The sequence below is a fragment of the Lynx rufus genome, unplaced genomic scaffold (genome assembly GCF_022079265.1).
Source record: "Lynx rufus isolate CCGP_SWC_20201006 ecotype Redwood Valley unplaced genomic scaffold, mLynRuf1.p SCAF_1, whole genome shotgun sequence".
Classification (NCBI taxonomy): Eukaryota; Metazoa; Chordata; class Mammalia; order Carnivora; family Felidae; genus Lynx; species Lynx rufus.
Window position 1 is genome coordinate 67,665,541 of NW_025814823.1, and position 24,861 is coordinate 67,690,401.

At 41.0% G+C, this 24,861-nt stretch overlaps 1 protein-coding gene and 1 pseudogene across 1 annotated transcript in view; one reads left to right on the plus strand and one right to left on the minus strand.

Moving 5' to 3' along the window:
- The first annotated feature begins 15,206 nt into the window (after positions 1-15,206).
- The window catches only part of DNAJC3 (DnaJ heat shock protein family (Hsp40) member C3), a 90,654-nt gene continuing 80,999 nt past the window's right edge, over positions 15,207-24,861 (plus strand). Inside the window, exon 1 of the mRNA XM_047081105.1 lies at positions 15,207-15,398. Within this exon, the coding sequence (XP_046937061.1) occupies positions 15,317-15,398 (82 nt within the window). The 5' untranslated portion in view covers positions 15,207-15,316. The remainder of the gene's footprint in view (positions 15,399-24,861) is intronic.
- LOC124521702 (guanine nucleotide-binding protein G(I)/G(S)/G(O) subunit gamma-5-like) lies at positions 15,792-22,691 on the minus strand (annotated as a pseudogene).

Here is a 24,861-nt window from a genome sequence, read left to right on the forward strand (position 1 = left end):
TCGTCATCCCTTTAATTTGGTCAGTGAAGCAACTACGAGGCTCCCAGAGCCCCAAACTTATTGAATATTAACAGGAGTCTCAGATTCTTTTGCCTTATAGTAGTCAAATAACTAATTCCAAACACCCCACATTTCCCCATGGGTGCTCTTTTTTCTGGCACCACTTTCCCTGTTAATTAAGGTTCTTTGCTTGTCAATAACAGAAACTGATTCTGGCCTGGGGTGACTGGCAGGATAGTAGGTAGTTCACATTATCAAAGGAGAAATCGATCAGCCTTCGTGAAAGACAGTAACCAGGTGAGATCCAGAGCTCTCTGTAACTCAGGGCAATCCCCCTGCCCCATCTACCCTCAGCCCTTTGAAATTCTACTCCAGATTCCATTCCTGTGAGAGGGAATGTGACAGACCTAGTGTGGATCATGTATTTGATGGACCCTAAGGTGGTAGTAGGAAAAGGGGCTTTGATAGAGATACAGTCAGTGGTTCGGAACCCAACACGACTGCATGGAGAGTGGAGTGAAACTCCCCAAAAGGAAGATATTCCAAGCAGAAGGGTAACAGATGTCTGTCTAGTCTGAACAGTACTGACTGTCTTTTACCACCCAGCTCTACGACCTTGCTTTTAGGAAAGGTATCCTGATGCTTTTCTTCAACAGGTTCTCTCTCCCTAAAGCGAAGGGTCAAGATTTAAAGATGCAGATAACACAGGACAAAGGATAGCACCTTTCTTTCTTTCTTTCTTTCTTTCTTTCTTTCTTTCTTTCTTTCTTATTTTGTAATTTACATCCAAGTTAGTTAGCATATAGTGCAACAATGATTTCAGGAGTAGATTCCTTAATGGGCCTTAGCCATTTAGCGCCCCCCCCCCACAACCCCTCCAGTAACCCTCTGTTTTTTCTCCATATTTAATAAGAGTCTCTTACGTTTTGTCCCCCTCCCTGTTTTTATATTATTTTTGCTTCCCTTCCCTTATGTTCATCTGTTTTGTATCTTAAAGTCCTCATATAAGTGAAGTCATATGATATTTGTCTTTCTCTGACTGACTAATTTTGCTTAACATAATACCATCTAGTTCCATCCACGAAGTTGCAAATGGCAAGATTTCATTCTTTTTGATTGCTGAGTAATACTCCATTGTGTATATATACCACATCTTCTTTATCCATTCATCCATCGATGGACATTTGGGCCCTTTCCCTACTTTGGCTGTTGTCGATAGTGCTGCTGTAAACATTGGGGTGCATGAAGATAGCACCTTTCTATCCCTTTGAATAGTTTGGATTTTTCTCTCTCAGGGAGGTACATACTCCCTACTTATTGATTCTCCATCTAGATTCTGGGATCTTAGCTTCCTTCATACAGATACTAGGATCCTAACCAGCTCAAGACAGGACAGTCACTTGCTTAGAAAAGCATAGAAAATCAAACACATTCATAGGAATTTTCCCATTCTTTTCAGGGATGTATGCTGTTGCTTATTTTTTCTTCTTCTGTCTTGTTCTCCTGCCTTCTAATTTTAGCTTCACCTGCAATAGTAAGGGGAGACAGCGTTCAGGACCTGCTTCTGCCTCTTGGCCCTGCTCCTTGTGAAAGCCAGTCTCCCCCGCACCCCCTCAAGCACACATTGAGGCTTTATTCCAAAGGACAAGATGGCTTTCAGGAACCAGTACATAGTACGGGTAGTACCAGAGTGGCTGGCAACCAGAAACTGTATCAGTTGGCTTTCACCAGAGTAGCAAACAATCCCCCAATATCATATTGAGGATAGGAAAGTCTACTGTTTATGTTTTACATCGGCTGTAGGTTGCTGTGGCGTTGATGCATGTGGTCTCCTTACAGGACCTAGACAAGAACAGCAGCCCCTTTTCTGAGACATGCTTTTCTTTTGGAAGAACAGCTAAGTCACATGTTAGCTCTTGAAGAGGGAGTGATAAACCCAAAGTGGCAAATGGGGCACTCCAGATGAAGGGTGTATGAGGATATTTTGTACTATCTTTGGAACCCTTTATAGTAGGATATAGGTTTCCCCCAACGCTGAAAATAGGGCATTCCTAGGAAATCTTCTGTAAGCTGCAATGATGTAAGGCAAACAAGCAATTACACTAATTTATATGGAAAATGTTTTGAGCACTCCCAGACCCCAAAATTTACCTTTCTTGGGCACATCTTATGGATGCACAAAATACAGGGAGATAAAGCACAGATGTTTGCAGGGACATTTCAGAGCTCTGGTGGCCTGATGGCTGCAAAGCCGAGTCTAGTTTCCAGGGAACTAGGGGCTTGCACGCTTGCTGCTCACAGCACACGCTGCCTGTATGAGGGCTCCCTGCAAAACAAATGCTGGACACTATTTCTGCTTTTTTTTTTTCTTCATAAAAGAGAAAATCCTCTTCAGGTTTCTTTTGGTTGGAGAAAACAGTTACTAATGTTGGTCTTTCGTAAAAGTGGAGTGGCATACCATGAATTTTTGAAAGGGTGGTGGGGTGAGGGTAGCTGTATAAATGTATAAATACTGAAACTAACAGTATACAGTATGTTAACTAACTGGAATTTAAATAAACACTTAACAAATAGTAAGGGCAATCCTGAAGAAGGCAGTGTGGGTCTGTATACTGGTTCCATGAAGTTACCAGGCACCCAGCTTCTCCCAGCTCTCTGCAACTTTCCATGTGCCCTGCCCCCTTGTGGTTGAAGATGGGTGCTGCAGTTCCCACAATCACCCTCTAGGTCACTGCATGGAGTAAGGGGAGACTATGCCTGTTAACATTTAAGTGTAAAATTATGTCAAAATAAAAAGTTAGGAAAAACAAGTGATTTGTGTAAACATTTCTCTTTTTTTAAGTTTATTTATTTTGAGAGAGAAAGAGAGCACAGGGGAGGGGCAGAAAGACAGGGAGAGAGAATTCCAAGCAGGCTCTGCACTAACGGCATAGGGCTTGAACTCAGATACTATGAGATCATGACCTGAGCAGAAATCTAGAGCAGGACCCTTAACCGACTGAGCCACCCAGGTACCCCAACACATTTCTTTTTTAAGTGAAATTTCAATAATTATTTTAGCTAGGTATCATAATGGGTGTCGTGACAGTGATGAATCCAATCATTTAGGATTTCTAGAAATTTGAGGGACTAGAAATTTAAGATTTTGACAAAGGGGATCATCAAATGGGAAAGAGGATCTAGTAAGAAGTGAAGCTTCATTATTTTTTTTGGAGGTAAATATAATATATAAGTCCAGGAAAAATTTCTTCAAGAATGACTCATAGGAACAATATCCTGGTGTTCTCACATGTTAAAAATGGCTGATCTGTGGCCTTTGTTCTTGTGTGTGTGTGTGTGTGTGTGTGTGTGTGTGTGTGGCCTTTGTTCTTACATAAGTTTTGCTCAATTGCCTTATAGAAATGAATGCCCAGCAATACAGAAAGTATAGACCCACCCAGTCTAAACTTACTTTATCTAATAAATGACCTGAACTTTTTGTCTGGCTGTTCATAGTGTTACTTCTTTTTCTTTAGAATTTAGCATTTTTACCTGGATATGTCTCAAGAGTGATAGTTTTGAAACAGTTTTTCCTGGTACAAAGGTACCTGAATTTAAGGTACAGATTCAAATCCTATTCTAATCTTGGAGAATTGTTTTATGTATTGATACATGTGTTCTCTTCCTGTATTTCCATTTTCTCTGTTGGGAACTCAGAAGTGTGTGTAGAATTGGATATTGCTTGCCTGCTTTCTCATCGACATTTTCTGCCAATCCTTATTTTAATTAACATTTTTATTGAAGTATAATATTCCTATGAAAACTGCACAGATCATAAATGCATAGCTCATTGAATTATCATACCCATGTAGCCACAACTCATACTTTAATTTTTTTTTTTAATTTTTTTTTCAACGTTTATTTATTTTTGGGACAGAGAGAGACAGAGCATGAACGGGGGAGGGGCAGAGAGAGAGGGAGACACAGAATCGGAAACAGGCTCCAGGCTCTGAGCCATCAGCCCAGAGCCTGACGCGGGGCTTGAACTCACGGACCGTGAGATCGTGACCTGGCTGAAGTCAGACGCTTAACCGACTGCGCCACCCAGGCGCCCCAAATTTTTAAAAACATTTTATTTAATTTCATTTTGCTTCCTTTTCTCATTCCTAAACCGTACGTATCTTTCTAGGTTTTCAGCATGATTTTCCTTTCCAGTTTGGCCTTCAATGCTGTAACTGCTTCTTTTTTCCTCCACATTTTTCCCTGAGTTCTGTCAGCTTTCAATTCTCCATTTCCTCCCCAGGCTCTGTATCTCTACTTGTTCTTTTGATGTATTGCATATTTACAGGAAAGTGCTACATACTAAGTATATCCTACCTATGATCATGCAATATATGCAACATCTAAATATATCATGATCTGTGGTCCATCAAAATACATAATATTTCCAGTATGTAGGACCCCATATACTCTTCACAGATAATACCCATTACCCAGAGGTAATTTCCATTCAGGCCTTTTTCACTATAGATTAATGTTGTTTCTTCTTGAACTCTTTCATATAAATGGAATTATCCAGTAAATTGTCTTTTGTATCATTATTTTTAATTGTGGTAAAATATACATAGCAAGGGGAACCTGGGTAGTTCAGTCATCTGACTCTTGATATTGGCTCAGGTCATGATCTTATAGCTCCTGGAATCAAGCTCCACGTGGGGAACCTGTGCTGACAGCATGGAGCCTGTGTGGGATTCTCTGTCTTTCTCTGCCCCTCCCCTGCACATGTGCACGCACTCTATCTCTCTCTCTCTCCCTCTCAAAATAAATAAAAAGTATATATGTAACAAAAGTTTACCTTCTTAATCATTTTAAGTCTATAGTTCAATATTATTAAGTATAGATATAATTAAAAAAAATTTTTTTAAAGCTTATTTATTTTTTAGAGAGAGGTAGGGGGGGAGAGAGAGAGAATCCCAAGCAGGCCCTACAGGGCCACACGAAGCCCAATGTGGGGTTTGAACTTATGAACTGTGAGATCATGACCTGAGCTGAAACCAAGAGCAGACACTTAACGACTGAGCCACCCAGGTGCCCCAGATATAAATTTAACTTTGTAACACATTACTAAACAGTTTTTCCAAAGTGGTTGTAACATCTCATGCTCACCAGCCATGTGTGAAAGTTACCGTTGCTCTAAATGCTTGCAACCCTTGATATTGTCAAACGTTTTTCATTGTAAGTTATCCTGATGGGTGTGCAGCAGTATCTCATTCAGGTTTTAATTTGCATCTCCTTGGTGACAAATCATGTTGTGCACTGTTTCATATGCCTATTGGCCACTTGATTCTGTCCTTTTTGATTATGAAGTGAAGTTTTCCTAAAGCTGTTTTTGTAGGGAGTTTGTATAGAGGAAAATATGGGGCTGTGTTCCATGCTGGTCATCATTTTTCTTATGATCCAAGGATTGGTATGAATTGATCTAGTTTTCACTACTTCTGTGCAAAGGGAGACATGTAACCACAAGGCTGTTCATCATGTGAAGTTTCTCTTCTCTTCCATGGTGATACACTGCTTCTGGGAAATGATAATTAATCAATTATCATTTATTGATAATAAATAACATCATTTATTTCAAGTCCGTATCTTTTGTTTCTTGGAACTAGAATGTGCTTCTGTCACCAACCAGTGTATCTCATTCGTCTTGTTGCAAGCCAGGTATTTGGGTTTTGCAGTATAGGAAATGCCTCTACCCTGGAGAACTATCTTGCTGCATTTTTAAACTTTTTTTTTTTTTTTTTTTTTTTTAGATGTGCGTTATCAGGCATCCTCTCTCTGATTCCTCTACCGTTTGGCATTTCTCCCGCTTACTTTGGGAATTGGAGATTCAACATTCTTCTACATTTTGTTGAGATTGCAGTTAGCTTTCCTCTTTCTTATTTGTTGTGGTGATGCTGGTGACTTTGGGTGATTTCCAAGAAGGAAAGGAGATACTGACCTGTCACTACCACCTTCAAAGTAGAAGTTTTGGTAAATATCAATTACCAAATTAAAGCAGTTAGTTTGCTTCCATATTTTGCTGAGATTATTTATTTATTTTTAAAGTTTATTTATTTATTTTGAGAGAAAGAGAGAGATCGCAGGGGAGAGGCAGAGAGAGAGAGAGAGAGAGAGAGAGAGAGAATCCCAAGCAGGCTCCACACTGTCAGCCCAGAGCCCAACATGGGGCTCCATTTCAGGAACCATGAGATCATGACCTGAGCTAAAATCAGCAGTTGGATGCCCAACTGACTGAGCCACCCAGGCACCCCTATTTTTTTATTAAACATGAATGGGTGCTGTATGTTATTTAAGGATTAAATATATTAGAATGATTTTTCATCTACCAGTTAATTTGACATATTTCATTGAAAGACGTTTTGATGTTGATCTATCCTTGTATCCCAGGATAACCTCTTCTTTATCTTTCATTTTTAACTACCTGAATTTGATCTGGAAATATTCCATTTAAGACTGCTTTATCTAGTCTCATAATTTAGTTGATGATTTTCTTTTCTTTCCAATTTTATCATCTAGCCTCTTAAAATGAGTTGGAGAAATTTTCCTCGTTTTGAAAATACTCTGAAATACTTTGTATATAGCAGGGATTACAAATCTGTGAGGGCCAGGTGGCTTTTTTTAGGGAGAGACACATAATTACTAATTTACTTTCTTTAACAGCTATTGGCTTATCCAGACATTCTATTTTTCTTTTCATCTCTACTTTCGAACTTACTGGCATAAAGACGATGTTTTATTTATCTTTATTTTATTTATCTTTATCTTATTTATCTTTATTTATCTTATAAATTAAAACATCTCCACCATATTTGTAGTTGTGTGCTCCTTTTAAATTCTAATCTGCCTTTTCTCGATTTTTTTTTAGCTTGTTCTATTTATGTCTGTTTTGTAACTTCTATCAATAATGAGCTTTTTGGTTTAGATCCCTCATATTTCTTTGCCACTCCCAATACAGTAATTTCTGCTCATTTTTTATTATTTCTTTCCTTCTATTTCTTTATTCCTGCCTTATAGTGTTTCTAGCATCCTGAGCTGAACATATTGGCCATTTCACTTGCTGTAGCAGTATTCCACAAATTACGATAATGTAGCATTTTCATTATCATCTTGTTTTGTGTAATTTGGAATTTTCGTGATGATTTTGTTTTTACCACGAGTAATTTAGAGATATATATTCTTTTGTTTCCAAGCACATGACTTGGAAAAAAAATCTGCTTTTTGTGGACTTTCAATTTAATTGCAGTAAAGTGAACATGAAATGAACATGAAATGAGTGTAAAATGAACATGAAATGAAAGTAAAGTGAAGTGAAATGCATGATACTGATTTTTTTAATGTTTGTTTGTTTGTTTATTTATTTATTTATTTATTTACTTATAGCATGAGCAGGGGAGGGGCAGAGAGAGAGGGAGAGAAAATTCCAAGCAGGCTCCAAGCTCAGCACAGAACCCGACTCAGAGCTCGAACTCAGGAAAGGTGAGATCATGGCCTGAGCCGAAATCAAGAGTAGGATGCTTAACCAACTGAGCCACCCAGGTTCCCCTGTATGATCACGATTTTTAGGAATTTGTAAAATTTCCTTTGTGAACTAGGATTTGGTAGATTTTTGTAAATGTTGCGATTTGAAAAAAAAAAAGGAGGTCCTATTTGATAGGCAGAACATCATCTTTTTTGTCATACAGAGCTGTTAGATAAAGTATTAGAAAAGCTTGTTAAGTTTTTGTTCACATTTACTAAGATTTTCTGGGGTTTCCAATCCTTACTATGATTTTTGTGTGTGCCTGGTCTAAGAGTTTCTGATAGCGGTATGTTTTAAATTTCAGGGACTAATCTTTTTTTTTTTTAATTTCCAAGATTATTTATTAATTATTGTGGTGGGTTAAATAATTCCTCTTACCCCCAAATTCTAGTTTCCTCAGAGCCTCAGAATGTGACTTTATTTGGAAATAGGGTCTTGGTAGATGTAATCGGTGAAGAAAAAGAGGAGAGGACACACACAACAATGCCACACAAAGGTGGAAGCCGAGATTAGAATGATGACTACAGGCTAAGGCATGCCAAGGATTGCTAGGGACCACCAGAAAGGAGGGAAAAGCCAGCAAAGATTCTTTTCTAGAGCCTTCAGAGAGAGGATAGCCCTGTCAGCTCCTTGATTTTGGACTTCTGGTTTCCAGAACTATAAGAAAAATAAATTTCTGTTGTTTTTAAAGCACACAGTTTGTGGCAATTTATTATGGCAGCCCTAGGAAGTTAACACAATTATTTTTTTTTATATCCTCCTGTTCTCATTTCGTTTATGCCTATTTTGTTCCGTGCTTCCTTTCTTGCATTTGCGGATGTATTGTATTGGGTGTCTTGTATGGATATTCTTATATTTCTTGCATTTATATCTATAAAGCATCCTTAGTCTATAAAGTTAATTTCCTCTTCTGTGAGTTCAGGCTCCGTTGTTGATTTGTTGCCTGTCGTTCTTGGCATGACAGCTCTTGATATGTTTTGAACTTTTATTTTGCAGTTCCATTTTGGGTGGACAAGTAGGTTTGTATTTGCTATTCCTCTGTGAGCCTCCTAAAGTGGCTGGCTCCTTTTCATAAATGAGGCCTCATTTACTGCCCTCCGTCCATCAGCAGGCCTGTTGGCTCCGCCTCCAAAGTAGATTACAAATCCTACCACTTCTTTCCATCTTGGCCATTACCACCTTGAGCTATAAAACTTTCTGACTGGTAATTCTGTTATCACTCTTGCTCACTGAATCAGATACACTGATTGTCAACTGTGTGGGTGCCCCAACAAACTCCCCAGGGCCTTTGAAGTTACAGGGAGTCATGTCTCTAGTTATGGCCAGTGGAAGTGTAAATGACATGTGTTCATTTCACATGGATTCAAGCTCTATTTTTCTTTCTATGCCTGGGCAACCAGAAGATGTTGGATACATTATTGCCTACTTGTAGGGAGCTGTACAGCAGTTGCCTCATAGGGAGTTTCATAGGAACTGTGTTGGAATTTGTGTATGTTAACTGTATCCCAGAAATTTTCATATGTTGTATTTTCTTTTTTATTCAGTTCTAATGTTTTCTAATTTCTGTTGAGGCTTCCCTTTTGACTCATGGGTTACTTAGAAGTGTGTTGTTTAGAAATATTTGAAGATTTCCCTATTACCTTTCTGTTATTGATTTCTTGGTTAGTTGTATCATGGCCAGAGAACATACTTTATATAATGAGTTCTTTTATTTTATGATTGCAATTATTTTAAATTGGTGAAGTTTTGTTTTATGATGTAGGATATGGTTTATCTTGGCGAATATTCCATGTGCACCTAAAAAGAATGTGTATTTGTGGGGCATCTGGGTGGCTCACTTGGTTGAACGTGTGACTTTGGCTCAGGTCATGATCTCACAGTTGCTGAGAGAGCATCGGGCTCTGTGCTGTCTCTGCTATCTCTGCACTTTGGATCCTCTGTGCCCCCCTCTCGCTGCACCTCCCCTGCCCACGTTCTCTCTCTCTCTCTGTCAAAAATAAATAAACGTTTTTTTTTTTTAAAAGAATGTGTATTCAGTAGTGTTCTATAAATGTCAGATGGATTCAGTTGGTTAATGAACAATTCTTCTGATTTTCCTTGCTGATTCTGTGTACTCATTCCATGTATTACTGAGAGAGAAGTATTAATGTCTCCAACTAAAATTATAAATTTCTCTCTTTTACCTTTCAGTTCTGTTAGTTTTAGCTTCGTGTATTTTGAAGATCTGTTGTTAGGTGCATATCCTCTAGAATTTTTATGTCTTCTCATTGAATTGATCCTTTTATCATTTGTAATGTCCCTCTTTATCCCTGGTCATTTTGTTTTGCTTTGAATTCTACTTTGTCCCATATTAATCAGTCATCTGGCATCTTTCTTTCTTTCTTTCTTTCTTTCTTTCTTTCTTTCTTTCCACTTACTCATTTTTGAGAGACAGAGAGAGACAGAGCATGAGCAGGGGAGGGGCCGAGAGAGAGGGAGACACAGAATCTGAAGCAGACTCTAGGCTCCGAGCTGTCATCACAGAACCTGACGCGGGGCTCGAACTCACAAACAGGTTGAGATCATGACCTGTGCTGAAGTCGGACGTTCAACCAACTGAGCCTCCCAGGTGCCCCAGCATTTTCTTTTTTTAAATGTCTTTTTCCACAGCTGTCCTGAGATTTAGTACATTTTAAAAATTGTGGTAAAAAAAGGTATAGCAAAATAAACCATATTAACCACTTTTTTAGAAGTTATTTTTACTTTGAGAGAGACAGAAACAGCACGAGTGGGGGAGGGGCAGAGAGCGAGGGGGTGAGAGAGAGAATCCCAAGCAGGCTCTGCTCTGCCAGCACAGAGCCTGATGAGGAGCTTGAACCCATGAAGCCACATGCGCACTCTAAGGAAGCCTTTTCAGGTTGTTCCTGGAATTGGAGGTTAGGGAGAGAGAGAACATGAGCAGGGGAAGGGCAGAGAGAGAATCCCTTCTTGACAGTGCAGAGCCTGACATGCTTGATCTCATGAACCATGAGATCATGACCGGATCCAAAATCAAGAGTTGGGTGCTTAACCGACTGAGCCACCCCCAGATGCCGATGCTCCTAACCACTTGAAAAAAAAAAAAGTTTGGGGCGCCTGGGTGGCGCAGTCGGTTAAGCGTCCGACTTCAGCCAGGTCACGATCTCGCGGTCCGTGAGTTCGAGCCCCGCGTCGGGCTCTGGGCTGATGGCTCAGAGCCTGGAGCCTGTTTCCGATTCTGTGTCTCCCTCTCTCTCTGCCCCTCCCCCATTCATGCTCTGTCTCTCTCTGTCCCAAAAATAAATAAAAACGTTGAAAAAAAATTTAAAAAAAAAGTTTATTTATTTATTTTGGCAGGGGGGAGGAGGCAGAAAGAGAGAGAGGGAGAGAGAGTATCCTAAGCAGGCTCCAAGCTGTCAACACAGAGCCCGATGCGGGGCTCAATCCCAGGAACCATGAAATCACGACCCGAGCTGAAACCAAGGGCCTGACGCCTAACTGACTGAGCCACCCAGGGGCCCCATGTTAACCACTTGTAAGTGTACCGTTCAGTAGTCTTAAGTATATTCACAATTATTATGCAATAGAGCTTTTCCATAATGTAAAACTGAAACAACAGCTCCCCATTCTGTCTCCCTCAAACTGCTGAGAACCACCATTCCACTTTGTTTCTATAGGTTTGCCTACTTTAGATACCCACCCCAGCTGTCTTTCTTTTGATTAGTATCTGCATGATAAATATTTTTTCCATCCTTTTACTTTTTCTTTTTTTTTTTTTTAGAGAACTCTATTGAGTTATAATTGATATAATTTACTCATTAAAAAAAATTTTTTTTTAACGTTTATTTATTTTTGAGACAGAGAGAGACAGAGCATGAACGGGGGAGGGTCAGAAAGAGGGAGACACAGAATCTGAAACAGGCTCCAGGCTCCGAGCTGTCAGCACAGAGCCTGACGTGGGGCTCGAACTCACGGACCGCGAGATCATGACCTGAGCCGAAGTCGGCCGCCTAACCGACTGAGCCACCCAGGCGCCCCTATAATTTACTCATTTAAAGTGTACAGTTAGGGGTGACTGGGTGGCTCAGTTGATTGAGTGTCTGACTCTTGATTTAGTCTCAGGTCATGATCCCAGGGTCATGGGATTGAGCCTGGTGTCAGGCTCTATGCAGAGCATGGAGCCTGCTTAAGATTCTTTCTCTCTCTCCTTCTGCCCCTCTCCCCTGCTCACATGTGCTCTCTCTGAAAAACAAAAAAATAGATGTGTACAATTAAATATTTTTAGTAAATTCATGGATATGTGCAACCATCACCACTACCTAATGTTAGAATATTTTCATCACCCCCCGAAAGAAACCCTGTCCACATTAGTAGTCACTCCCTATTCTTTACTCCCAGCCCCGGGATACCACTAATCTTGCCTGTATGGATTTATCTATCCTGGTCATTTCACATAAATGGAAGCCTACAATTTGTGGCCTTTTGTGACCAGCTTCTTTCACTTAGCATAATCTTCTTCAGAGTTCATTGTTGTTGTAACATGTATCAGTACTTTATTCCTTGTTTATAGTCAAACAATATTTTATTGAATGGATTTAGCACAGTTTACCCACTCTCTTGTTGATAGGCACCTGAACTGTTTCTACTTTTGATTATATAAGTTAGGAATGTCCGTGTAACAAGATTTTGTGTGAACATGTTTTCAATCCTCTTAACTATATATCTAGGAGTGGAATTGCTGGGTCATATGGTAAGTTGACATTTAACATTTTGATGTTTGTTTTCTAAAGTGGCTGTGCCATTTTACATTCTCAATAACAATATGTGAAAATCCCCATTTCTCCATATCCTCACCAACTCTTGGTTATAGCCATTCTATCAAGTATGAAGTGGTACCTCATTGTGGTTTTGAATTGCATTTCCCTAATGGCTAATGATTTGGACTATCTTTTTATGTACTTATTGACCATTTACATATATTCTTTTGAAAAATGCCTATTCAGATTCTTTGCGTATTCAATTGGGTTGTCTTTTTATTCTTGAGTTGTAAAAGGATATATATATATATGTATATACATATATATATATATATATTTTTTTTTTTTTTTTGGATACAATTCCCTTATCAAATCTACAATTTGCATTTTTTTCTTCCATCTTGTGTATTGTCTTTTCATTTTCTTGGTGTCCTTTGAAGCACAAAAAAATCTAAATTTTTATGAAATCCACTTTAATTATTCCTCTGTGCTTGTGTTTTTGGTGTTGTAGCTAAGAACACTTTACTTAACCCAAGAACATGGAGATTTACTACTATCTTCTTTTATGAGTTTTATAGATTTTATACTTTATGGTCTAAGTAGGGAAGGGGTCCAACTCCATTCTTCTGCACATGGATCATTTGAAGTGACTACCTTTGCCCCATTGAATTGTCTTGGCATCTTTGTTGAAGTCACCTGGCCACAAAAGGAAGTTCATCATACCATGTAGACAGCTTTATAATTGATACGTTATTTCCTTTATTGTCCATTTTGACATTATCTGTCCTTTAATTATTGTGTTTATAAGATTAAATGCAATTGTTTCTATGGTTGGAGTTAGATGTAAGGATATAATTTAGATATGAGATACATATTAATATCTATAAGTATATTAGATTTAAATATTTAGATATCTAGATATTCATATATATAAATCTATAGACATAAAATCTGGAAAAAATAAAGTCCTTTTGATTTGTTATCATATTTTCACAAGAAACCTTTATTATAAAGACATTGACTATTAGAATTCACTTTAGAAAGTTTGTTTTGAAGAGTTTACCCATTGTATGTAAAACATTTTATCACTAATTTCATATAATCAAAAATCAGAAGGCATAGAACTGTACCAGTTTTTACATTTTTTTATTGAGCTATAATTGACATATAACATTGTATTAGTTGTAGGTGTACAATGATTTGATATGTGCACATATTACAAAATAATTATAGGTTTAGTTACTATCCATCACTATAGTTACAATTTTTTTCTTGTGATGAGAACTTTTAACATCTGCTTTCTTAGCAACTTTCACATATACAATACGGTATTGTTACTTTTTCAAATTCAGTATTATTAACTATACTCTCCATGTTGTACATTATATTCACAGGACTTATCTTGTAACTGGATGTTTGAAACTTTTGACCACCTTTGACAACCACCAATTTGTTCCCTGTATCCGAGTTTTTTAGATTCCACATACAAGATCATATAGTATTTATTTTTCTTTGACTTCTTTCACTTAGCACAATGCTCACAAGGTCCACCCATGTTGTTGCAAATGGCAGGATTTCCTTTTTTATGGCTAAATAATACTCATGCAGGCATGCCACATTTTCTTTATCCATTAATTCATCTGTTAATGGTGCTTAGATTGTTTCCATGTCTTGGCTATTGTAAGTAGTGGTGCAATGAACATGGGGTGGCCACACAGCTGTTTAAAAAAATCAATATTAATTCATTACAACTGTCCAAAGATTCATCTATTTATTATCAATATTACATGAACGTTTTATTTATTTAATACTCAGTTGTATACTTATTGGTAAAGTAAGAAGTTTATGCTTGGCAATAAACACAGAACAGCATTACTGTTTTACTCCACCTAAAACATCAGCTTGCGAGCTGGATTGTGTTGGGGACGCCAGAGAAAGTGGCTTTGAACAAAACTTAACGCTAAAGCGAGTAACTTGAATCTTATCTTGTTCAGCTTCCTATCTCTCTTGTTGAGTTTCCTTTGATGAGGACATGATGCAAGATCCTTTCTAACAGGTATCCCCCCTCACCCCCCTTATGGTTGACGCTGGCTACACTCTCCAGACCCCCTTGCTCTCTTGGCAGCTGTGCCTCCCTGGTTGTTTCTTCACAGAATCTTCCAGAATTGTTCTCTTTTCTGGGCACGCTGGTCCGCTGGCCAGTGGTGGGGAGGGGGTTCCCGAGCTTCCAAACCATTCTCGCGGGCCTCGGGTCACTAACGTACTTCTGCCCGGCTGTCCCCGAAATGCTCCGGGCCCCACCAGCTCACCCTCCTCTACAGAGCCCGGGCCTCTGGCCGTTTCTCGAGCACTCTTCAGAGGAGTCTGTACTCGTTCCCAGACGCTCGGCTGGAGGTAGCAGGCTCTGAGAATCCTGCAGTTCGCCGGTCCATTCCGAGACCTCCACTCCAGGCGCTCGGACTTCCTGGGACCTGGCTTGGCCTTCTCATTGCGGGCGCGGCGGCTTCACCTAGCTGGCCAAACAGCACACCGGAAAACCTCCTCCTCGCTAACCTCCGGCTTCAGGAGCGACCCTAAAAGGCTTCCGCGGCCTGCGCATGCGGACTCGGCGGCCGCCACACAGCCGCCCCGGCCGCCTCCCTCCCGGCCGCGGCCGTTTGGAGCTCCCTGACAGCTCCACGACCAACGGACGCAGCCTCGTCTTGTGCCTCCACGTTGTCCTATCAGAGACGGGGCGGGGCGGCGGCCCCCGCAGCCTATCAGCGCGAACCACGATCCCGGCGAGCCCGGTAGGCGCGGGGCCAGGAAGAAGGCGATTGGGCGGCGGCGGCGCTCGGGGCGTAGCGTCGCCCGGACCCCGCCCACCGCTGCCTTCCTCTGCTGGGCGCCAGCTGCGGCTTAGGCCTGAGCGAGAGCCGACGGCGGGCGGGCGCAGCTGCACCCTGAGCGCCGGCGGGGCTGGTGGGCCCCGCACCCTCTCTCCTCCTTACTGCCCGCGCCCTTGGACATGGTGGCCCCCGGCTCTGTGACCAGCCGGCTGGGCTCGGTGTTCCCCTTCCTGTTGGTCCTGGTGGACCTGCAGTACGAAGGTGAGTCCTTCCCTGCTCTGGCCGGGGAAGCGGGCGCCCGGGCCAAGCCCCCTGGCGCTTCCCCGCCTGCGTCCCGGCGCGAGTCTTCCGGCGGCCGGGGCCGCGGGGCGGGCATCGGGGACTCCGCGCGGACCGGCTGGGCCTGAGCCCGCCCCGGGGCGGGGGCCGGCGCTGGGTTCCGGGTTTGTCCGGGGACGGGGTGGTGGGACTGGCGGGCCGCCGGGCGGGGACGGCGGGTTTGGAGGGAGGAGCGGGACCGGAGGGGGTCGAGGGGGTCTAGGGGAGCGGGGCACCCGGCAGCGACTTCGGGAGTGTCCTGGGACGCGGAGTCGGGAGCAGCCGTCGGGCCCCGGCCTCGCTTGGGACCCTCGCTTGGCGCCTGGAGACACTTGGTCAGTGGTGCTGGGAGGAGGCAGTAAAGGTGGCCAAAGGGGAGGCTTCTTTCATTTTGGAGTTCCGGGGGGAGGGAGCAGTGTGTCCGGCCGCGTGAAGCGGTGGGGGACAGTGTTGACCGTAAAAAGTTGAGTAACCATCGCACTCCTGTACTCTGCGGTGGATAGAAGTTGTTTGGTTGTTGCCGGTGCTGGAATTCAAGGTCCCGGAGGGCAAGGCACAAAGTTTGTGGTTTTACTATGCTCAGGATGGTGTCCTTCTACTTAGGGCTGTTTTTCCTTTTTCCGAGTTCTCTTGGGGGGGAAAAGGCCCCCTTAAAGGTGCAAACGCTTAAATTTCGCTTGGGTCCTACAGATTGGAGTGTTGGTTACTCTAACAATAGCAAAAGTAGAGGGCTGTCCCATCCTAGAGGTCAGCGAGTGGAGTAAGAATTAAAGTTGAAGGTGCCAGTTGAACTAACGCTTCCAGCCTGGTGACTGTGACAAATAATTGGGCATAATGACCTATTACAGTCACTGATCTACTTTCATTCCTATGCAAAGGGCTAGTAGTCAAGGGGTCACACATTTCAGTATGAGACTTAATGTTAGATTTAGAGGAAGTGAGGAGCTGAAGTTGGGACTTGTTTATGGTAAAATCCCCTCAAAATTCTCAACTTCATTGATGTTGTTCTCCTGGTGAGCATATTCTTTTCTGAACCCCAAATCCGAACATATAGCGTGACAACACTGGGACAAAGAATTTGACATTCGTATTGCGCCAGTCTAGGAAGTTGAGATTTGAATGCCTGGACCACTTTTAATATGGGTCATGTACCTATTCCAGTTCTCTTGCATTTTCTAATGCTAACCCTCCCCCGCCCCAGTGTCACATTTATGTCCAGTTACTACTGGTGGTTTATTTTGACCACTTAAGAGAAAGTTGCCTATGTTCTATTTAAAGCTTTTTTTTTTTTTTTTTTTTTTTTTTTTAATGAAAGTGCACACTTCTATGTGATTTTCTTTTCCTGCTAGCTTTTGGACTACCTTTTTGGAATTGCTGTTCTGTATATCGTTCTGTAAGACTCTTTTTTTTTTTTAAGTTTATTTATTTATTTTGAGAGAGAGAGAGGAGGGGCAGAGAGAGAGGGGGAGAGAGAGAATCCCTAGCAGGCTCCACACTGTCAGTGCGGGCCTGCCGTGGACTGAAACTCCTGAACTGTGAGATCTGAGTCACCCAGGTGCCCCTGGTTCTGTAGAACTCTTAATATTTCATTTCCCTCCTACAGTATTTTCCAGAAGGAAAACTTTGTTAGGGAGTTTTTCTGTATAGGAGGCATTGGTGACAGTTCTCAGAAGAAAGCCAGAGTGCTGTTTTTCAGGAGCATTGTCTGTATGAGGGTAACAGGGACTTGGTACAGGTGGCAGGGAAGAAAGGGAAAAGACGTGAAATTTATTAAAGGTCTGTGTGCCAGGCACCTTTCTATGAGTGATCTCTTACGGAGGTATTTGATACTATTCCTCCTTTACAGATGCATTTAATTAAGTGTAGCTATAAGGTCACAGAGCTGTTAAATCTAAGAGCCGTAAGTTAAGCTCAGTTTTTCGACTCTGAAGTTCATCTTGTGTGCAGGCTGGAGGCAGAAGTTAAGTGGCTGACAGTATCATGTGGGCCCAAACATTTGTAACTGGTGGCAGCTGGGAAAAATCAGCATTTTGTTTGTTTTTTTTTTGGCCACTGGCAGTAATGAACAGAAAGTTGATTTCCTGGCATGTTTAAAAGTGGTCCCCAAACTTGAGTGTGCATCAGAAGCTGCCTGGAGGGCTTTTAAAAACTGAGTGCTGGGTTCCCCTACCAGTGTTTCTGATTCAGTAGGTCTGGGTGGGACCTGAAATTTTGCATTTCTAAAAAGAAATCACTGGTGAGAATCACTGGTCTAACAAGACATATAGAGGAGTAGATTAGGTGTCTGCCATGTACCAGACACTAAATTTGGTGATGAGGATATAAAGATAAGAAAGAACCTCTTACCTGAATTGGCAAACTGTTAGCTCCTGTTTTCCAAAATAAGTTGTGTTTGGTTTCAGTAACCTCAGAGTCCTTCAGGGGGATTTAAGTCTGAGGTTTGGAGGGAGAGGAACTGAAGGAGAAGGGTGTGAGAAGAGTGAGTGTGAAGCAACGAGAGCTGCATGTGACAGAGAGGGTCACCAGTAATTGGCTTAGTTGGCCTAGTTTCTTCCGTACTTAAAAATACTCGTCTTTGGTTTTTTTCTAGGCTTTTCTGTTAATTGTAATCCAAAGAAAGAAACTATGTAGCAGTCTTATGAATTGAAAGATTACATCTCTTAGCACCCCCTTTTAAAAAAGCCCTTGAAAGAAGGAAGTCTAAAGCAGTAGGTTACGAGTAGAATTTTTGGAACAGAAAGAAAACTTTAGTAGTGTCTAGTATTCTCATGTTACAGATAACGTAGCTATTTTAATTCTTTGCTAATGGTTTGTTCTGTTTCAATGGGAGCACAGCCTGGGAACCAAACTTTCTTTTAACTCTTTTTCTTACTAACATGCTACTGGGACTCAATTTTTCTTTATTTCACTGAACTGACCTGACTAAACTGTTTATTTGGCCATAGGAAAAGAATAGTTGGAAAATTTTAAGTATAAGTGATATTGATAACTTCTATATTCGCCTAACCTACTGAAAGTATGTTTTGTCTTCTCTAGGATTTTCTGACATTATTTAAATTCGGAAAGAAAAAATAAAGCAGGGAAAATGAGTGACTTTAAGTAATATATATACATTAAGTATTTATTTATTTTTATTTTTTTTAATGTTTATTTTTGAGAGAGAGAGAGAGAGAGAGCGTGCACGTGCAAGAGCGTGAGCAGGGGAGGGGCAGAAAGAGGCAGACACAATCCAAAGCAGGCCCCAGGCTGTCAGCACAGAGCCTGACGCTGGGCTCCAACTCATGAGCTTCGAGCTCATGATCTGAGGTGAAGTTGGACGCTTAACTGCCTGAGCCACCCAGGCGCCCCTATACCAAGTATTTTAGCAGGTGGTCAGATAGCTTCTAGAATTATTTTAATGCAATATGCTGTAGTTAGTAGTGTAAAAGTTCCAATTTACTTGACTAGTTATCGTTTGCTGAACAAGAGCCTGAAATGCAGTTTTGATTCTGTGGGACAGGTTGTTCTCTGATGGGATTCTTTGTAGTAATTATTAGGCTTTATTTTCTCATATGAGTGAATTAATTGTGGTTAAGTTGAATTTCTAGTGTCATGGTTTTCCTTTGATTAATGTCCAGCAGTTTATCTTTGTTCATATGGAAGTATCATGGGAACCCAGTCACCTGCTTTTTAGAACTAAGACATTTCAATTATAGATTTATTTTTCTTCCAAGATCTTTAGAAAGCTGTTTTTAAAAAATTTTGTTTATTTTTGTTTTGTTTTGTAAATCTGATGAGTTTGTGTCATTTGCAGTTCTGGATATGGGAAAGACTCATTTAATCAGTCAGCAGAGGCTTACACTGTAGTGCTTTCTGATGAGATACACATAGTGTGGAACTCACAGTTTTTGTCATTGAGCTTACCGACCACTTGGGGGTATAAGACATGCTTTGTAAAGCATATATATTCTTTTCCCTTCTTTCTCAGTTTAGATTTAGTGGTCCACCTTGTAGTTGCTCTGTTGAAAACAGCCTTTAATTTCCTTGCTTCTGTATTATTTTGTCTTACTCACTTGGCAAAATTTGACACCTCTTCAGTCCAACTTGGCAGACTTGTTTGTTGTACCTCCGAGTTGAACATGGCTGGAGAAAAATGGAGATAACCTTGCTGACTGGTTTCATTTTAAGCACATAATCTCAATTTCAAATGCATATGCAATACTGCCAACATTCCTACAATTGCCTTGTGTGTCTGTTCTTGAAAATCTGCATTTCAAACCTTTTCTTTCCTTAAATCTCCAATGTAACCCTCCTTTCCTCCCTTCCTTTACCTCATTCTCTTAGAACGTGTCCTTGTTTGAGAAAATGAAGGCCATCACAGGGTAGTTTCCTTTTCTTTCTTCCACTAAAGGCACTCACTAGCTTACGTGTATCTGTACCCAGTTTGCTACTTTTCTTATGTTAAAATGGATAAAGCTTCTCTATTCCTGGCAAAATCCAATTCGTATACTTATGTCCTGGATTCCATTTTCTCTCATCTTCTGAAAGTATTGCTCCTATAGTTATCGTTTTTCTCCTGCGTCATCACTTTGTTCCTCTCTGTGGGATCCTTGACATCAGCACTCCCAAGATGCTGTAGTGTTTCCATCCTAAACTGTTCTTTGATGTAGTGTGTCCCTTCAGCTACTGAACTGTATCTTTGCTTCTCTGGACAGTAGGACTTTGAAGAGTTGTTGATAGTCTCTATTTCCTCCTCTTCTGTTCTCTCTTCAACACGTTACTCCGCTGATAACTGCAAAGCCTTACATATCAGACTCTTATTTACTTACACCTATTTCGTCCTAATCTTCCCCTCATCGTTAGGCTCCCACCACACAACTTCTTTTACTTCCAAATGCCAACCTCATTTCTGACTGAGAGTCTTGATTCTTGCTGTTCCCACGGTTTGGAAAGCTTCATATGAGGTCTTCAAATGAACGTTCGTATTTCAGAGAGGCCTGACATACTATGTTAGAAAGCATGCTCTCCTTCAGTTAATAGTCTCTGTTTACTTTTTTGAATTTTCCTCATAAAATTTCACATTGTCTGAATTACCTCGTTTACTTTTCTTGCCTGTTATCTCAAGAATATAAGCTTTGTGGAAAGAGCTCTTATCTCTGTACCTAAAACATGCTGAGATGAAGTAGATTAAATATTTTTTAAATTGGTGAGTGAAGTTGGCTGAGATTTTGTTTGTTCGTTTGTTTTTTGTTCTGTTTTGTTTTTGCAAGGACTCTTCATACTTATTTTCTACATTCCTTGAGCAGGGGATCACATCACAACATTTATACCTTCACAGTTAATTGAAGCAAAGACAGACAATGTCCACTGAAATTGAGCAAACCTGGTTACAATAGATTTTATTTTCCAAGTTCATTTAAGGAAGATTTCGGTGCAGACATTTAGTTCAGATGTATTACACAACTACTCAGCCTTTTTTCCTTTCATTTTGGCTGAACTACTTTTTAGGTCATAATGACTTTAGGGTTTCCAGCTCAGTGTATTTTTATTGAAACTCTTTTGTCATTGGTCCTTAGTTGACTATGGAATTGCTAAGATAATGCACTTCTTGCTCTTTCTGTGGCCAGTTTCCACTTTTTCTGTGTTTCTGCCATGAGACTTCTTTCAGACTCTGCCCCCCTCTTGCTTGCATCTTGGATTCAGATCAGATCTTTTATAGACAGTATTTTGTCCTTTTTTTTTTTTTTTTTTTGGCCTCATGTGCCTTTGTAGAATGACCTTTGGGTTTTCCTCATCCCTAACATTTTTTTTCTTCCCTTTTAAAGATTTTATTTTTAAGTAATCTCTACACTCAATATGGGGCTTGAACCTGCAACTCCAAGATCAAGAGTTCCATGCCGTACTTACTGAGCCAGCCAGAGGTCCCTCTCATCTCTCACATTCTAAGTGCTCCAACCTGAATAGCTACCCTGGGCTTGTTTCTGGCCCTGTCACCTGGCCTTAGCTTGAACCTTAGTATCTTTGACCCTAGTTGTTGCCTTTTTTGTTCTTGTTCTTCAGTCTTGATTGTGATTCTCACCACATCATATTCTTTTTTTTTTTAATTTTTTTTTAAACGTTTATTTATTTTTGAGACAGAGACAGAGCATGAATGGGGGAGGGGCAGAGAGAGAGGGAGACACAGAATCGGAAGCAGGCTCCAGGCTCTGAGCCATCAGCCCAGAGCCCGACGCGGGGTTCGAACCCACGGACTGTGAGATCGTGACCTGAGCTGAAGTCGAACGCTTAACCATCTGAACCACCCAGGTGCCCCACTACATCATATTCTTAACCCCTCAACTTTACATTTCTTAAAATTCTTTAATTTTGCTCTTCAAAATATGATGGATTTCAGTACTAACTTCATTGAAGGACTTAACTACTCTACCTTGTTTCTTATGCTTACTGTATATTTTGCTGACCTATGGTTATGCTCATCTAAGGAGGAACCTATTGTTTCATGCTGATTAGGCGATGGCATGATGTTTGGTTGCCTAATCAGAAAACAGGAGATAGCTTGTTACCACTGCCACTGTATGTGGCAAAGGAATAAAAAGTATCCGTGGCTGAAAATAGGGTTGAGATACTACAAAAACAGCCATGATTTATAAATAATTTTTTCTTTTTACATATTAGTGTCTTTATGAATCTTTGGTAGCATCAGTTTGATTTGGTACTTGTTATCACATATTATATATTACACTAAGTATTTTGTTGTATGCTGCTGCCAGTGTATGTAAAATATACATATTCTTGTGAAATAGAAATTTATGAAAATGCAGAGAGATTGTTGAGGATTGACAAAAGTAGAATTTTAGTATGGCATATGTTTAGGGATAAGGTTTTCTACAGGCTTCAAATGTAGTGCTCCTTTGAATATTCACAGGTTCATGAAAAGTGGGTTAGAAAACCATCCACAGATTCATTTTTCTACCAAAAGGAACAGACCTTCTGGGGTCTGAAGGGATTCCTACTTGAAGTTACTCTAGTCAGCAGGGGATTGTGTTGAACCTTGTACAGACAGAATTGTTTCAAATCTGCAGCCGCTTGAGAAAACTTCACAAGCTTGCACTCCTGCTTCCAAGGGAGCTGTTGAACCCCTTGCTTCATAGCCACAACCAGTGGAGGAACCAGACATTGGATTTTATTATTATGATGAGTTGTGATACATTTAAGAAGGAAGATAGTTACATCAGTCAGTGAATATTGAGTGTCCACTGTGGGCAGGGTACTGGATGAGGTGATATAAAGAAGAAAAGATGGTTTCTTTTCTCAAACTTGCTTTTTACCTGGGTTGGGTTCTCAGGGGTTGTGAGAGGCCAGCAAACTGTGAAGGTCAGTAATTGAGACAGTGGTATTGCAACTTAAACTCATGTACTTTTGAGTGTGGAGATGTCATAGGAGCACAGAAGGGGCTTTCTCCACCCACCCTCTCACTGCAGTAGTTAGGGAAGGTCTCACAAAGGAGCCAGCATGTGAGGACGGAATCCTGTTGGGGTAGAAATATCTCAGGGGGCAAGTGGGAAAGTCCTTTTCATGGAACAGCAAGTGCAAAGGGATGTGGCATGAGAACACAGTCTCTTCAGGGAAGTACAACCAGTTCATGCTGATACAGGAGTGTAAAGTAAGAGGTGGAGGAGTGGTCATGATGGGACTGGACACACATCACGGGATCTGATCACGAAGGGTCTTGTTTGCCTTCAGAGCTGAAGGGGTTTATTTTTATTTTTGTTTTTTAAAAGTTTTTCTTTTCTTTTCTTTTTTTAATTAAGTAAGCTTCATGCCCAGTGTGGAGCTCAACATGGGGCTTGAACTCATGACCCTGGGATCAAGAGTCAGCTGCTTAACTGACTGAGCCACCCAGACACCCCAGTTCTGAAAGGGTTTAGATTGAACTTAGCCAGCGATGTGAAAATACCGCATCCTTTTTATTAGGAGTGCGTTTTTGAGGGATCGCTTTGGCAGCAGCATGGGGGCTGGATTTCGAAGAAGGTGAGAGAAGATCCCAGTTAGAAGGCATACCACCTCTTGCAGGGAGAAAGGCGCCTATGCAACAACCTTTATGCTGTGGCAGGGTCTGTTAGGGAGACGTGACCAAGGTGCACTGAAGGCATAAACATTCTTTCTGGATGATTGGAGAGGGCCACAGAAAATTCTTGTAGAGGAGGTGGTATTTACTTATCACATTAAATAGAAATTATATTGGACAAAATTGTAACGTAATAAAGATCTGAGTTTCATTTAGAAGGGACAGAGAAATGCTGGATACCTCTTGTAATCCTAGAAGGTGAGAGAAATTTAGTTTGAAGAGTAACTTAACTTTTGGGGTGAGAGTAAGGCATAACTTTTTTGGAGGGTATATACCAAATTAAATTTATCTGAGGGAACAGTACAAATGAAATAACTTAAGTGGAAGTGTTGGTATAGTTTACAGAAAAGTTAAAGGTAACCTCAGCGTGCATGCTTATCTTTGGTGACCAGGGAAGTCAACCTCATGACTGTGTGAAGCCAGCCTAAGGCTTAGCTGTCATTGTTACTTGTCTCCCAGGATGTGCTTATCAAAGAGATACTCTGCCATACCAATTCTGGGGCCCCCATTTTTTGATGGATTTCACCTGCTCATTCAGGTAATAAATGTCAGTGGAGTCACATAAGTAGCGGTCATTTTTGTCAGTGACCAGTTTGTGCAGTATTGTGCATTCAGTAGTGACAGATTTATGCGTTTTTCCAAGGTAACACTTGCACACTCTATTGCCTTCAGCCAGCTCTCTCACTTACCATGGTTTACTTTCTTGATATCCTGAAAGATTTGAGATTTGGTCACCTGGTTGGTTCTGCAGCTTCCTCAGTATCTTAGCATGTTTCCTCTCTTGAGATTGGAGAAGAAAATATCTGACAAAGTTCTTCAAAGCCACACCACTGAGGTCAAAGTAGTAAGGCATGGAGGCAGAAGTAGGTAGAAGTAGGAGTCAGAGAGCTCCAGGTTGATCTGGCAGTTGATGGTGGTCCCTGGTTCCTGGTTGTAGTTCTGGCACACCTGCGAGGGTAGCCAAGGAGGGTTCTTCTAAGGGCACTGTGGGGAGGTGGTGGAGAGTCAGTTGGGTGTTGAGCTCTGGTTCCTTCCAACCACTGTGAAAGCAGGAAACCACAATGACTCAGTGAGGAATGTCTGACCCAAAATGACTTGATGGAATAGTTCAAAGAACTTGGCAGATGCATTCCTTGCTTCTCACTAGACCTAGGTTCAAATCAGCCTTGGAGGTTGGAAACCATTGTGCTAAAATGTCATATTAAATGATGGGTCGAGTGAATGAAGCATACAGGGCTTAGTAACTGCGGGACACCTAGCCTAGATTAGATAGGGAAAAGGATCATGGCCTATGCTGAA